This window comes from Poecilia formosa, unplaced genomic scaffold, assembly GCF_000485575.1.
Source record: "Poecilia formosa unplaced genomic scaffold, Poecilia_formosa-5.1.2 Scaffold310, whole genome shotgun sequence".
Lineage (NCBI taxonomy): Eukaryota > Metazoa > Chordata > Actinopteri > Cyprinodontiformes > Poeciliidae > Poecilia > Poecilia formosa.
The window spans coordinates 724,999-740,272 of NW_006800249.1; the positions used below are offsets into that span (position 1 = coordinate 724,999).

The 15,274-nt window shown below is 34.8% G+C and overlaps 1 protein-coding gene across 5 annotated transcripts in view; it reads left to right on the top strand.

The window, feature by feature from the left end:
- The first annotated feature begins 539 nt into the window (after window positions 1–539).
- The window catches only part of LOC103152450 (NACHT, LRR and PYD domains-containing protein 3-like), a 19,483-nt gene continuing 4,748 nt past the window's right edge, over window positions 540–15,274 (top strand). The window contains exons 1-19 of one of the 5 annotated variants that reach the window (XM_016661088.1): window positions 540–592; window positions 1,702–1,801; window positions 1,932–2,036; window positions 2,574–2,639; window positions 2,740–2,844; window positions 3,237–3,341; window positions 3,648–3,752; window positions 4,270–4,374; window positions 4,719–4,823; window positions 5,548–5,611; window positions 6,352–6,583; window positions 7,192–7,282; window positions 7,843–7,903; window positions 8,540–8,759; window positions 9,367–11,158; window positions 11,245–11,418; window positions 12,398–12,571; window positions 12,769–12,815; window positions 14,233–14,851. In XM_016661088.1, the coding sequence (XP_016516574.1) occupies window positions 1,713–1,801; window positions 1,932–2,036; window positions 2,574–2,639; window positions 2,740–2,844; window positions 3,237–3,341; window positions 3,648–3,752; window positions 4,270–4,374; window positions 4,719–4,823; window positions 5,548–5,611; window positions 6,352–6,583; window positions 7,192–7,282; window positions 7,843–7,903; window positions 8,540–8,759; window positions 9,367–11,158; window positions 11,245–11,418; window positions 12,398–12,571; window positions 12,769–12,815; window positions 14,233–14,741 (4,149 nt within the window). In that variant the 5' untranslated portion in view covers window positions 540–592; window positions 1,702–1,712 and the 3' untranslated portion in view covers window positions 14,742–14,851. Of the gene's footprint in view, window positions 593–1,701; window positions 1,802–1,931; window positions 2,037–2,573; window positions 2,640–2,739; window positions 2,845–3,236; window positions 3,342–3,647; window positions 3,753–4,269; window positions 4,375–4,718; window positions 4,824–5,547; window positions 5,612–6,351; window positions 6,584–7,191; window positions 7,283–7,842; window positions 7,904–8,539; window positions 8,760–9,366; window positions 11,159–11,244; window positions 11,419–12,397; window positions 12,572–12,768; window positions 12,816–14,232; window positions 14,852–15,274 lie in introns of those variants that run through there. The other 4 variants (XM_016661090.1, XM_016661089.1, XM_016661092.1 and 1 more) reach the window with 4 other exon arrangements.

Consider the following 15,274-nt stretch of genomic DNA (forward strand, 5'->3'; position numbering starts at 1 on the left):
CTCATCAGATTTTATTTTTAGATATTTTGTATGTTCTGCTACATTTTTATGTTTACATGTCTGAACATATAGAAGCTACCTGGACAATAATCCATCTACAACTCACTCTGTCTTTTCAAGTACATCTGAGGAAAATGTTTTTAGAGGTAATATATTTGAGTGATTATTGAAAATGTCCTCCTCAAATTCTTCTAGTACTTAGCTTACTTCAGTGGATTTATCCATTGTTGAATCAAATCTAAGCAGGCAATGTTGTAAATTCACAAAATTATATTTTTTGGAAAACCTTTACTTAATTTGTTTGTCATATGTATTTTTTGGATTTTTTAAATATTTGATAAATCCTTATTAATTCATAATTATTGTAAATTTAAGTTTTTGGCTTCTAACAATCTTTTATTTGAGTTTTTCTATTCTCGACTGTGTCCCACTTCTGTTCATTGCAGGAGTCACGTAACCTTCCAACATCAGATTGAAGTCCAACCTGAAGAACCTGTTTGCTGACTTGTTGTACAGGGAAGAGAACAAGGAAGCAAAGTATTTTTCATTTAGATCTCAGTGTGGACGCAGGTCTCTCATGGACACATATACGGTAAAGTAACATTGGCTTTATTCTGTTTTATAACTTATATATGTGTATCTCATTACACTCATTACATACATGATTATAAATTTTCAGAAAATAGCTCTTCTATGGAAACATTGTCAGTTTAACAGAAACCAGCAAAAATAATGTCAGATACATTTAAATGTGTTGTCTTTCATTTTCTATCCTGTGTGGTCAAACAGAAAATTGTGTTATAACTGTTTGAGAACTTTTTTTGTTCTGTCCTGAGGTAGAAATATAAGAAATGAAGACCTGTTTTATGGAGGCTGATGTGTTGAGGAAGCTCACATGCAATTTTCATCTGAAATAATACATGCAAAGAAAAAGAGAATATAAATAACCCGGCATGAGAAGCACTATTTTTCTTAGTGATTTATTTTTTTTCTAGGAAGAGAAAAAACAAAAATCCAGACATTTTTTCTTTTACTCATCAGCAGATAATTATGTATCTGGCCCAGGGTTTATTTAATTAATGTCAGTGTCACAATTTTGTTGATAATGAAACCCAAGTACAGAACTCACTGTACTTGTTTTTTCATGTGGAATATCAAGGGCAACGTACAGAGGGAAATGCATGAAATCAGATCCAGACAAAATGACAGGATAACAGAAGAATCCAGGAACAAACGTCAAAAATTTAGGAGCTCAGATACTGGGGAGTGTGACTTACCATACTGGGTGAACCAAAAAGAAAAGGTCCAACAATTAAATGATAAAAAAAAAGAAACAGAACAGTAGGATAAACCAGGAAACTAAACAGAAAGTTATAAACATATGTCACAGCACCTTATGAGCTAAATGTGGTAAGACCTGTTACACAAATGACAATAAAACCCAAATACCCAAGGTGACAATCAGTGTATATAAAAAATAAATTTAAAAGGTGGCTGGGGGATAAAATAACAAGACAGAAGGATGAGGAACCTTATTGATGTAATGTATTTAGCAGTATTGTTCAATTTTCTCCAGATTTATATGAATTCACCTTTTGAGTTGTAAACTTCAGACATAGTTGTGTTAGGCCGAGGTCTGTGAGACGTTGATATAACATGAAGGAAGAACTGTAACTAATACAGTGTTTTGTCTTTCTGAAGGAAACTTTACAATGAGTCAGTCTGAGGAAACCAAAGAGGCGTCTGTGCCCATGAATGATAGTCTGTCCTATGAAAACGGCACAGAGGTCGGACCTCAGAGGTAAGAGGATTGATTTAAGATTCTAATGTGCTAAACATTATGTGAAATAATTTTTGAATATAGTAGAGGCTACTAATTTGCAACAAATTGCATTTTGACTTGAAATATGAAAATGCTTGATTTGTTTCAGGAACGAGGAGAAAAACTCCACATCTGATTCACAGAGACTTTCCCTGAAAAATCAGAAATCCATGGATAATCCTCTAACTTTCCAAAAGGAAGATGGAGCTTCAATGTAAATTAATCATACTTGTTAATTTGTTATATAGCCTTTCCATTTTTGTAAACACAATTTTACATTTTCCTTGTTTCAGTAAACTTTAAACATTTAGTCCTGCTTTTCACATTTTGCAAAAGTTTTGTTTATGTCTTTTTGGGTTTATCTTGGCTTTGTGGCTCTTTAGTCTTTCTGAATTTGCCTCGTAATTAGCATTAACATCAACATTATTGCCATGATGAGCAAGCAATAAAAAGGAGTTTTTTTTTCTTTAATTATGTAAAGCACCTTGAAATGCCTTGCTGCTGAAATGCGCTATACAAATAAAATTTGATTGATTGATTGATTCTAGTTATCCCATTTATCATAGTTTATTACCAACCTCAGAATTCATTATTCTGAGTGATATTTTATATCACTCATTTTATATCACTCCCTGTTTCTTTTTCTGTTTTCTGATCTACGTAACCTTCAGATTTTCTAATAGATCTTCTTTTTATGATTTCATAATATCTTGTTTACTCATTGCTTGAATTTTATCTTGAATTATTTTAGGACAGAGCAGACGAAGCTCCCCATGAAACAGAACAAATCCTTGGATTATCCAATTGGTTTCAAACAGTAAGGAATTTATAAACAAAGTTGGTTTTTTGGTTTTATTCTCTTTTGATAAAACATCTTCAACTGAAGTCCTTTATTTTGCTAATAATACTTTTTACAGTTTGATGCGGAGAACGATAAGCTCTCCTACACCAAGTGTTGTATCCCTGAAGAGCAACGACTCAATGGATTACCCTGTTAATTTTAAACGTTCTTCATTTTCAGGGTGAGTGAAATCTACTTTTAATTTTTTTGAATTTTATCAGATATATCAAATGCCCTGAAGTCTTTGCAGAAACTCACAACAACATATTTACTTGTGTTTTTCTTCACGACTCTAAGTGATATTTTGTATTCTGGCTTCTTTTTATACTTCTGATTTTATTTACTTTTTTGTTGCTTGAATTCTAGCCGTCTTGAATTATTTTCGAACTGACTAAAGAAAGTTGAACAAGTACCTAACCTAACCCAAAACTTGTTTTCCTATGAAAAATAGTCAATTCTTAAATTATTCACTTGGTGTCAAACAGTACAATTCACTTTATTTTATAAATATTGTAGTCAAATATCTTTGTCCTAGTCATTCATTTTGCCAATGCTACTTTTTTTTTTTAACAGTTTCAGGTATAAAACAGGAAACTCTTCCACACCGAGCGTTGTGTCCCTAAAGAGCAACGATTCGATGGATTACCCTGTTAATTTTAAAGGTTCATCATCGTCAGGGTGAGTCAACTCTGCTTTTATATTTAAATGTTATCAGAGTTATCAAACTGTCAAAAGTCAAAGCAGAAACTCTTTACACTATATGTAGTTTCTGAGTTGCATTTTCTACCAGTGTTCTTAATAATAAACTTAATGATATATTTCCATTTGACAACTTCTTTTTATAAACACAATTATAAATGTACTTTTCCTCTGCAGACTGTATCATACACCTGTCATAACTTTCACATTCAGTTTGTTTTACTAATTTCATAATCAAACATCTTTGTTTTTGTCATTTATTTGCCAATACTTGTTTTTCAACAGTTTTGGGCAGAAAATGGGAAACTCTTCCACACCGAGCATTGTGTCCTTAAAGAGCAACGACTCTATGGATTACCCTGTTAACTTTAAAAGTTCTTCATCTCCAGGGTGAGTGAACACTACTTTTAATATATCAATTTTATCAAAGGTGTTAAATATCCTATAGTGAAGGCAGAAACTAATTCAAATATGTTCAGTTTTTTCAATTTCTATCAGAGTTTGTATTAATACACAGAGTATACTTACAAATTACAACTTTTTTTTATAAAGACAAGTCTACATAGTTTTTATAGACTTTATCAAAACCACATTTTCACAGATATATGATTGTCTCAGTTTTGATTATTTCTTGTTAGAGCTACTGAAGATAAACTGTGCAAAGAGCAGGATTGTTGGCAATGTGATTCAATAAATAATAGAATTGTGATGTAAATGAATGTCCCAATATTGAAGCACAAAAATCAGTTTTCCTATGATGAATAATAAATCCTTGGATTATTCACTTGGTTACAAAGACTAACATTTCTACAAATTCGGTTTGTTTTGTTCTGTTTTGATCAAACATTTTTATTCAAGTCCTTCATTTTGCCAAAGCTACTTTTTTTTCTTCTTCTTTTTTTTATAGTTTTGGGCAGAAAATGGGACATTCTTCTACACCGAGCAGTGTATCCTTAAAGAGCAACGATTCAATGGATTACCCTGTTAATTTTAAAGGTTCTTCATGTTCAGGGTGAGTAAACTCTACTTTTAATCTCTACATTTCATCACATGTATCAAACAGCCGAAGTTATTGCAACATATATTTAACTTCTGAGTTTCTCAGTTGCATTTTCTATCAGTTTTCTTAATAATATACTTAATAATAGATTTCCATATGAAAGCTACCAATGACAAAATATCTGCAGATATGTTGCTTATGTGAACTGTAAACAAAAGATTAAAGTTTATATTCTTCTCACTGAGTGCAGTTCATCACTTCTTGGTGACTCATCTTGGTAGCAGGAACAAGACATTTATAATGGATGTACAGCTCACTTACTGTTTCATTTTGCCAATGCTACTATTTTTTATCAGTTTTGGGCAGAAAATGAGAAACTCTTCTACACCGAGCGTTGTGTCCCTAAAGAGCAACGACTCAATGGATTACCCCGTTAATTTTAAAGGTTCTTCGTCTTCAGGGTGAGTCAACTCTGCTTTTAATCTCTGAGTTTTATTAGACATCATAGAGGCTAAGGTTAAGGCAGAAAGTCATTACAATATATCTGATTTCTATGTTTTTGAGTTGCGTTTTCTAGAAATGCCCTTAATAAGAAATTTTCACATTAAAACTCATTTTCATTAACAAAAAATAACATGTTTTTTTTCCCCAAAAAAATTCAAATAGCTCTTTTTACTCATTATAATGTCTTTTCTGATGGAAAACCTTATGAAGAGTATAATTATTGTTTTCCAATGATAAATAATACATCCTTGGATTATCTACTTGCCTGGTTTCCATCAGTAATATTTCTACAGATTAATTTTTTTTAATCAAACATTCTTGTCATTCATTTTTCCAGTGCTATTTTTTTAACAGTTTTGGGCAGAATATGGGAAACTCTTCCACACTGAGCACTGTGTCCCTAAAGAGCGAGAACTCAACAAATTACCCTAATAATTTTAAACGTTCTTCATTATCAGGGTGATTTAACTTTGCACTGATATGTTCAAGCATCTTTTTGGCCACTTCAAGTGGTTTGGCATGATATTTTTATAAATTAAAGTATTAGGGTTTTCAATGCGTTAGGTACCTGTTTTTAGTCTTCATGCAGGCATACATCTATACATACTTACATTATATTTATTTACTTATTTGTGTTTCATGTTAAAACAAATTGCACACTTATGAATAATGACTCCACAGATCTGATGATAAAATACTAGAGGAGACCAGCAGTTTTCATGGAGACCTTCACAAAGTTTTTGAGGTAACTGTTTCAAAATTAAACGGACTGTGAAGCATAAACTATGTCTATTTGGTTTTTAATAGTTATTTGTGTGCTAGTCCTTTTTTATCATTATATGTACACTAAAAATTATGTAACAGTTGAACATAAACATTTGTTTATTGATTAAAACCTGTGAGTGAGCCTCAAGGACATCTTTTTGTCCAATTTCTTTGTGATTTTTTTTTTCACAAAAAAAGAGGATAAGGTAAAAGCTGAGAGAGGAGACCAGACAGGTATGTTGAGGGAGAGAGAGCAATGGATCTGGAGGTGAAAAGGAAGAGCAAACAATAACTGGGGAGCTGGCAAAACATAAAACAACCCAGGATCCAGACAAACTCAAAAACACTCTTCATGTGTCTGCTTTGCCATAGTTTTATATTAAAATAAAACTGAAAACTTTATTTATGCATTTTACTTCAGGATTAGTGTGCAACACACAGTAAGGCATTAATCTCAGAATCAAGATATTACTCAAAACAAATTTGCCATAAATGAACATAAATGTGCTGTGGGTGAAGAAACAGTATTAAAGCTACCATTAATTTACATGTAAAAAATTGGTTCACAGCAATCACATTGAAAGACTGTTTTTACATTGTCTGTTGATTTTGTTAAACATGTTTTCTCCCAAACAATGTGTCATAAATAGATAAGAAAGTAGTACCTAAACATATTGTATAAGTGATTCAAAAATCTAAAGATAACATGTTTGCTTACAGAGACTTGAGAGGGAAACTGTCACTCTTGTAAGGAGCGAGCTGAAGAAGCTGCATCAGATGTTAACTCCCAATTACCCGAAACCCCTTTGGACACATGATGTGATCGGAGACGTGTTTCATTGTGAGGAAAGAGAGAAGATCCTTACTGGAGAAGAAGAGGAGGTCATGAACTTCCTGAGGAAATTTTTGAGGATGATGAAGCTTGGAGACTTTGCTGATGCTCTATCGTCCAGTAGGAAAAAACTTTTCCTTTGTTTGTACAATGTTTTTTTGTATGCACACATCAATAGGACATTGGTGTGTGTGTCAATGTCACATCAATGTGACGTTGACCCACACATCAGTTTTAATTACTTTGTCCAGTTTATATTATGAGTAATTAGAATTACAACAAATTTGGCAGCCCTTAGTGTTTTACATGTAGCCTCTCAGCCTAGGTCTTCCATCACACAGAGCTGAGCTGCCAAGGACTTTTATTATGAGATAATATCATAATAATAATAATAATAATAATAAAGTAAAAAACCACTACAGCAGGCTTTACCTACAGCCTGCTGAAAGGTAAAACAATACATTGTACAACTTTGATTTTGAACACATCACTGTTGTATTTCACGGCAGCCTATAGAACAGCTAAAGGTTCATCACATGCAGAAAACCAAAAGATCAAGTGTCAAACTGACATATCAGTTTGGCCTGGACAAGTTAAAATCTTTAAAGGTGATACTTCCACAGGATGAGTAGGCAGATGAATAAAAATATACAAAATGCTATGTAGACTGATCCAGCATCTTTGGAGTGTAATAATTTGATCCTGCATGTTGGCTTTCTTGTGTAAAGGTCACTCTGTCAGAAGCCCATCTAAGGACAACAATGAATCACATGTGACCAAAATCTCTGAACTTGATGACCAGCAGCTCAAATCTGAGAGGTAAAAGTGCTGAACGACATCTGGTAACCTAAGATGCTTGTAATGATAATCTGCTTATAACAATATCAATATTTTAGACACTGCATGAGATTTAGTGCATGTGTGAATCAGTTTGTACTTCTACCATAACTCATTATTGCTTCAGGATCTGAAACTGAAAACATTACAATTTGCAACAAAGTTATTCATTTTGAATTTTACAGCAAATTTCCTTGTTGAATGTTATGTAATCAGTATTTTTTTTAATCTTTGATTTTAAATGTGTATTTGAGATATTCAAAGCTCTTTGGGATGTTGTTTTATAACTTGGTCCTGCTTCAAACTTCTCAGATTTCACCATTTGTTCACTTCACATTTATGCACTTCTTTGTGTTCACTTAGCAAATAGAAGGTCTTGTACTGGAGTTTTTGGTGTAATATGACCATAGTTCTGAAGATGTGAATATTTCTGCAGGTTGCTGTTTGATGGAGTCTCAATTATGTGCTGTTAAGTGCAAATCTAGCTATATAAATTGTTGCTTATGTGGGAATGTCTTTGATTTGTTTCAATCTCTTTTCAGTAATAAATTAAGACCTCAACTCAGAATCCCCCCAAAGGAAGACATGGACACAACATTTAAGGTCAGTAACTATAAGTGAACCAAATGAGGATGTTAGATAAAACAAATTTAAGTATCTATCAGACAATGTAAACTATTTGTCTCTTTTCAAGTTTCTTCTGTTTTTGTTTTTCTGTCCCAGATAAATATTTTTTTTCATTAAACAATTTTTACATCAAAGATAACCTGTATAAAAGCAAAATACAGAAGCAAATGATTTAAACTGATGATTTAAGTAACAACTGCTATTAAGTGTTTGTAATAACTTGCAGTCAATATTTTATGTTGCTTTATATACATAGTATTTGGGAATACTATGTATATAAAGCAACTATATTATTTATATACATAAAGCAATATATGCTATATTTGCTCAGGTCTTTGCTCTTAAAATGTGTTTGATTATTTAAGTGTGACTAAAAAGCAAAAACAGCAAATGTGACTTTTTTTCTCAGCGCTATTTTGCTTTGCTGGTTTGTGACAAGAAATTACAGTTAGCATTATCCCTATTAATATTGAACAGAGCTGATTCAGCTCAATTGAGACATTTATTTCAGATTGTTTTAACATGTTTACTTTCATAATATTTGTCAGAGACAAGATGAATTTCTCCTTTTCTCCTTGAAGAAAATTCAATTGCAATTCTGTTTTATTACAGAATCTTGAGGGGAACATTGTTGTCTTTGTTGAGAATGAGCTGAGAAGTTTCCATAAGCTCTTAAACAGAGAAACTGTTCATAGCCAAGATGAGGATGAAGAGGTGATAAACTGGGAGGAGGAAGAGCAAAAGAAAGTTACCAAAGAAGCTTTTCTGGACATGATTGTTACGTTTTTGAGAAGAATGAAGCAAGAAGAGCTGGCCTTTGCTCTACTAAACAGTAAGATGACCATACCACTATGCGAAGATTAAAATATCGAATTGAACATTATCTGTCAATTTTTCATGGCTGTTTATATCCAGTTGCTTTATTTGAGACAAAGTAGTGAGGGATATAAAATAAACCCAAAAATAGAACGCATTAATATTTTTCCTACAAAAATCTCTTTAAAGTACTGAGAATGTACATCACATTTTTTATGAAAACCTTCAATAATTTAATTGAATTTCCATGTAGTAATCAAAGACCCTCTATAGTTTGTAATTTAGTATTAACTTCAATATAGATACACACCACAATAAAAAGTTTTTGAATGGCAGTGAGTATTTAAACTATTGGATGTTTTGTTGTGAGTTTGAGGTCTGCATGTGCAATAAATTAGTTTCAGACTGGAATATTTCTTTAGGCTGTCTAACTTGGTGCTTTGTTATCTCTGAAAGGAATTAATTATCTTTCATTTCAAAATGTTTATTAAATCTGTAGAAAAGTCAATAACAACCTAATATATGTGTCTTCATTAGTTAGAAAGCTCTTGTACTTTAAAATAGATGAAATATAAAATTCCATAGGGTCTAATGCTTTGTTTTCTCATTATACACATTTGCAGAAAGTGTTATGTCCAAATGCCAAAGTAAACTGAAATCTAACCTGAAGATGAGGCTGGCATATGTGCTTGAAGGAATTGCCAAAGAAGGTCATCCAACCCTTCTTAATAAAATCTACACTGACCTTTACATAACTGAAGGACGTGAAGAGGTCATCTGTGACCATGAAGTGAAACATTTTGAAAAAGCTCTCAAAAAAAGAGTTAAACCACTAACAATCAGACGTGAAGAGCTCTTCAAACCCATTACTGGAAGAGATAAACCAGTCAGAACAGTGATGACAGAAGGAGTGGCTGGCATTGGGAAAACAGTCTTGACACAGAAGTTTGCTCTGGACTGGGCTGAAGGAAAAAACAACCAGGACATCCAGTTCACATTTCCATTTTCCTTCAGAGGACTGAACATGGTGAAGGAGAAAAAGTTCAGTTTGGTTGAACTCATTCATCTCTTCTTCCCTGAAATCAAAGAAGCAGGAATCTGCCGTTTTGATCACTTCAGAGTTTTGTTCATCTTTGATGGTCTGGATGAGTGTCGATTTGCTCTGGACCTGAAAACCAAAGAGGTTCTGACTGATGTTACACAGTCTGCATCATTAGAGGTACTGCTGGCAAACCTTATCAAGGGGAGGTTGCTTCCTTCAGCTCGAGTCTGGATCACAACTCGACCTGCAGCGGCCCATCTGATCCCTCCTGAGTTTGTTGACCTGATGACTGAAGTGAGAGGATTCAATGATCCTCAGAAGGAGGAGTACTTCAGAAAGAGATTCACAGAGGAAGAGGAAAGCAAAATGGTCCTGTCTCACATCAAATCATCAAGAAGTCTCTACATTATGTGTCACATCCCTGTTTTCTGCTGGGTCATTGCTACTGTTCTGGAGGATGCCATTAACGCCAGAGAACAAGCAGACCTACCCAACTCCCTGACAGATATGTATATCCTCTTCCTGGTGGTTCTGTCCAAGGTGAAGAATGTCAAGTATGACAAAAATGTTGAAAAAGATCCCCTCTGGACTCCAGAGACCAGGGATATGATTCAGTCCTTGGGAAAACTGGCCTTTGAGCAGTTAATGAAAGGAAACTTGTTCTTCTATGAATCTGACCTGACTGAGTGCGGCATTGATGTCAGAGCAGCCTCAGTGTATTCAGGGGTGTTCACAGAGATCTTTCAGGAGGAGAGAGGGTTTTTCCATCAGAACATGTTCTGCTTTGTCCACTTGAGCATTCAGGAGTTTTTGGCTGCTCTTCATGTCCATCTGACCTTCTTCAGCACTGGTGTCAATCTGCTGGCAGAAAAGAAATCAGTCTCACATGGGTCAAAGATAACTGATGAACAATATGAGCACTTCTACAAAACAGCAGTAGAGAAAGCTATAGATGCTCCAGATGGCAAACTGGATCTGTTCCTGAGATTCCTCTTTGGTCTTTCTTTGGACACCAATCAGAGGCTCCTCCACGACTTCGTGACAGAAAGAAAACCATCAAGCAGTTCCTTGAAAAACATAGTTGAGTACATCGAGAAGAAGATTGAAGAGATTCTGTGTCCCTTTGATAAAGCCAATTTATTTCACTGTCTAAATGAACTGAAGGAGCTTTCTTTAATGACAGAGATTGAACAAATCTTAAAATCAGGAAAACTGGAGACAGAAAATTTCACAGACGCTCAGTGGGCAGCACTGATCCACATTCTGCTGTCTTCAGAGGATTATGAGAAAAACTTTGATGTGAGAAAGTATTATATTTCAAATCGAGTTGAAAAGAGTTTTTCAGTATTCATACTAAACTCAACTAAAGCTGTGTAAGTCAAAAAGCAACCACACATTGCTTGTACTGAAATAAATTAGATGAACATTTTGTTTATGTATTAACTTTGTTTGTATTTAGACTCAGTTTCTCTTTCCTGGACAACGGAAGCTACCCGGTTATGGACTTTATTTTCAGCTATTCATGCTGTATGTTGAAAGATTTGGACCTGAGTAACAACGACATGAAAGATTCAGGCCTGAAGCTGCTATGTGAAACATTTTCCAAACCAGGCTGTAACCTTGAAACTTTAAGGTAAGTTCTTATCAGTAATTAAATAAATACCTTTTAAATGTTTTTAACAGTGTATTTTTTGGTCCCTGTCCATTTCTGTCCACCTCCACAATGTTACCACATTCATTCAACAGTGCAGTTTTTCAACAGACAACTTTGGATTCAGTAGCTGTTTTTTTATCAATGTTTTTTCCTGCACATTTTATAGTATTGCATTAAAAATGGTAAATGGAAATAACATCCAATTTCACCACAAATGCTTTTAGTAATAATTGAGATAGTTTTTGGCTTTCTCACTAAATAGTTTATTCACTAAAGAGTATATGAAACACATTTGCTGAATACATTCTGATTTAACAAACTTTTCTTTACACTGATGGGTCTGTACGTTACTAGAAGCTTGAATCTCAGGTCTGAGGTGGCCAGTGAGAGACTCACCTTCTCAGGATGGAAGTGGTGAAACCATTGTTCGCGATAATGTAATATTGTCCGTCTTTGATTTGTTTTTCTTAAAATTAATCCATCATTTTGAGAGAATTGGATTCATGCACCTGATCATTTGGTGCAGGCGCTCAGACATTTTTAACTTTACACACAATGTTTCCAAGTTCAAACCACCAGGATGGAGGAGACGACTCTCTTCATTTTTCTGAGATGTGCGATGCATGCTATTGCAACTGCTACATATTTTTTATTTTTTTACATACTAAACATCAACATCTGATGATGTTTGCTGTTTTCGTTTTCTTTTTTTGAGACATTTTAAAAGTTTGCTCAATATTTGCATTGCTAGTGTCTTGTCCAAGGGTTCTCCAGCACAGTGAGGAAAAGGAACCTGGAACACTCTGAGGGTGAAACTGTACTCTTCACACATTGTTTCTGTAAAATATATAAATGAGGAATGGAAGAACGCATGTAGAACACAATGATGACTGAATCATAAAACCTGAATGTGTGACAAGAAGTAATACCATGAATTGTATATATTTGTGTTTTATAGGTTGTCAGGTTGTTTAATCACAAAGGAAGGTTGTGAAGTTCTGGCATCAGCTCTGGCTTCTAACCTCTCTAACCTCAAAGAGTTGGACCTGAGTTACAATTACCCAGAAGAACATGGAGTGGCGCTCCTCTCTGCTGGAGTGGAAAACCCAGACTTGGCCTTAACGACTCTCAGGTACTGATAAGGATGTGAATTAGACAATGTCTACTTGTTATTAGGTCTATGATCTTTTCAATCAAACTAAATAGTTAAAATAGAATAAATATCAGAATGTGAGGATAACTTCATCTTCCATATCAGTGCCATACTAAACCAATTAGTGTAATCACAACTCCTTGATCACTGCTAACTTTGCTATAATGTTGTTCCAGGGTGGAGCCGAGTGGATCACAGTTTTTAGTACCTGGTCTGAGGAAGTGTAAGTATGGTCATTTTTAAGAAACAAATGGCAGCTCATGAAAAAATAATATTAATCTGATATTCTGATATGTAGGGTAATGGAAAAAAATACTTAATTTTCTGGATGAGAAGAAGTAGCATATTTATTAAACCGTTACAACAAGAGAACAAAAATACAGAGTCAAGTGAGTTTGTCAAGTCTGCTCTACCTGAGAATCGATTCTTTCTTTTTTGTACGTTGTTCCGGTCAGTAGATCTTGTGACAGCAGGTTGTCACTGCTTGTAATTGTTTCCCAACAAATGGAGAGAGAGGTTTGATTGAACTATAGTGGGACTGAATTTGTCCCTCAGTTGGTGGGTGGCCAGTTTGATTCCCTCTGCCTTTGTCATTGCATCCTTGGGCAAGACACTTCACCCACCCTGCATGCTGGTTGTGGTCAGCGGGCCCAGCAGCAATGTGGAAATGTCACCACTGTCAGTGTGTGCACCAATTGTGGCTACAATCCATTGTGTTAAATTTGGAAGAATGGCTGAATGTAAACACTTTATCTGGACTTAAAGTACTGTACAAGTACAAGCCATTTACCACAGGGGTGAAGTTTTGGATTGTTATGCATCAGGAATTTTGTGGAGCTCAGCATAAATATTTTTGCTATTTTCCTTTTTGTAAGAAACCGTGGCTGTTTGATGTTAAAGAAGACAGCTTTAATCCTGATACGTTCTTATTTTGAAAGTAACGCAAAGATGGGCTTGAGCATCAAGGAACAAACATATTGTTATAGTATTTATTGTATCTCATAAGATGTAGTGTAATTTTCATAAGCCACATTGAATGCAAATGGGCGTGTCGTCAGACTGAGGGAGGTAGCTGGGAAAAGAACCAGTCCAAAGATCTTTACTAAAGACAAAGTGAGTTTGAGGAAAATATCTCTAATTCTGTTTAACAGACAAGTTCATGCTGATGTGCATCAAAATTCACTCAATGGTTATTGAATGGAGTTTGAATAATTCCTTTACCATAAGTAACCCTACATGTAGCTCTCATTTTGAGTGAAAAGGAACAGTTATTTTGAACTTTTTGTCTATTTTTGTTACTCTTTTACTTTTTAAAATAGAATGCTAAGCTTAATGTAATTACTTATCAGAGGGTAGGGCTCAGACACCAGGAGCACATATTTGAAATTGGCATTAATAATGACTGTGGAGGCACATTTCAAATTCAGTGGGGGAGACTTTATGTATGCTTCTGGCACAGAACATGTGACAGTGGACATGGGTTATCTGTAGAACCCATTTTTAATACAGCTCATAAAAATAAATGAATAAAAACAACATTACCAATGTTTTGTAAAATTTGTTTTAGAACAGAAGTTAACATCAATGCACACAATCCAGATAATTGTTCACGTAATGAAATGCTGCTGTCTCTCCATCAGATGCTGTTGAACTCATCCTGGACTCCACTACGCACAGAAACCTCACACTATCTGAGTTTAACAGAATAATGATGGTGGGACAAGGAGAGAAGCTCTCATGGTTTGGTGCTGAGGAGGAGCTGCTGGGCAGACATGGTCTCACTGGTCGCTGTTACTGGGAGGCAGAGTGGAGAGGAAAAGCTGCCATTGGAGTGACGTACAAAACAATCAGAAGGAGAGGGGAAAGGAATGGCTGTGGTCTTGGAGTCAATGATCAGTCATGGGCTTTGTTGTGCTCTAAGGAAGGATTCTCTGTTCTGCACTACAACAAAATAACTAAAATCTGTGTAGAACCTTCAAGCAAAGTTGGGGTGTATGTGGATGTGCCTGGTGGCACTGTGTCTTTCTTTGGGGTTTACCCTGATAAAATGACCTACCTTCACACCTACAACACCAAATTCACTGAACCTGTGTATCCTGCTTTGAGAATAGAAGCTGACCCCGTTAATTCATCTCTTACTTTGTGTTAGATTTAGTAAAGATTGTCAAGGTCAGAGTAGTCAAATTGAATCTGAATTTATTATTCCTATCAAACATTTAAAAAGGATTCTGGATCCTTATGAGTTTCTTCTGCACATAAGACGCCTTTAAATGTCATTTGAAAACACACTTCTTCTACTCCTGGCATCTTCTACTCTTTGACATTACCTATTCTACTTAGCCTGATTTTTATCCAATATTTGTGTGATTGAGATTTAAGACTGTTTTTAATTTTTTATTGATATTTTGTTTTTTACTTGTGCAGAACTTTGGTCAACCTAGTGTTTTTTTTTAAAGGGCTATATAAGTAAACATGGTATGGTATACAGTATGGACGTTCTTTCAGTATTGCTATAATGTGTTTGAATCAGTGTTGTGTTCAAGACCACCTAACCCGAGACCAAGACAAGACCAAGACCAGAGTGTATCGAGACCGAGACAAGACCAAGACTTTTAGGGTCCGAGACCAAGTCAAGACCAAGACCGATGAAAGTCGAGACCGAGTCAAGACCAAGACCAGCGG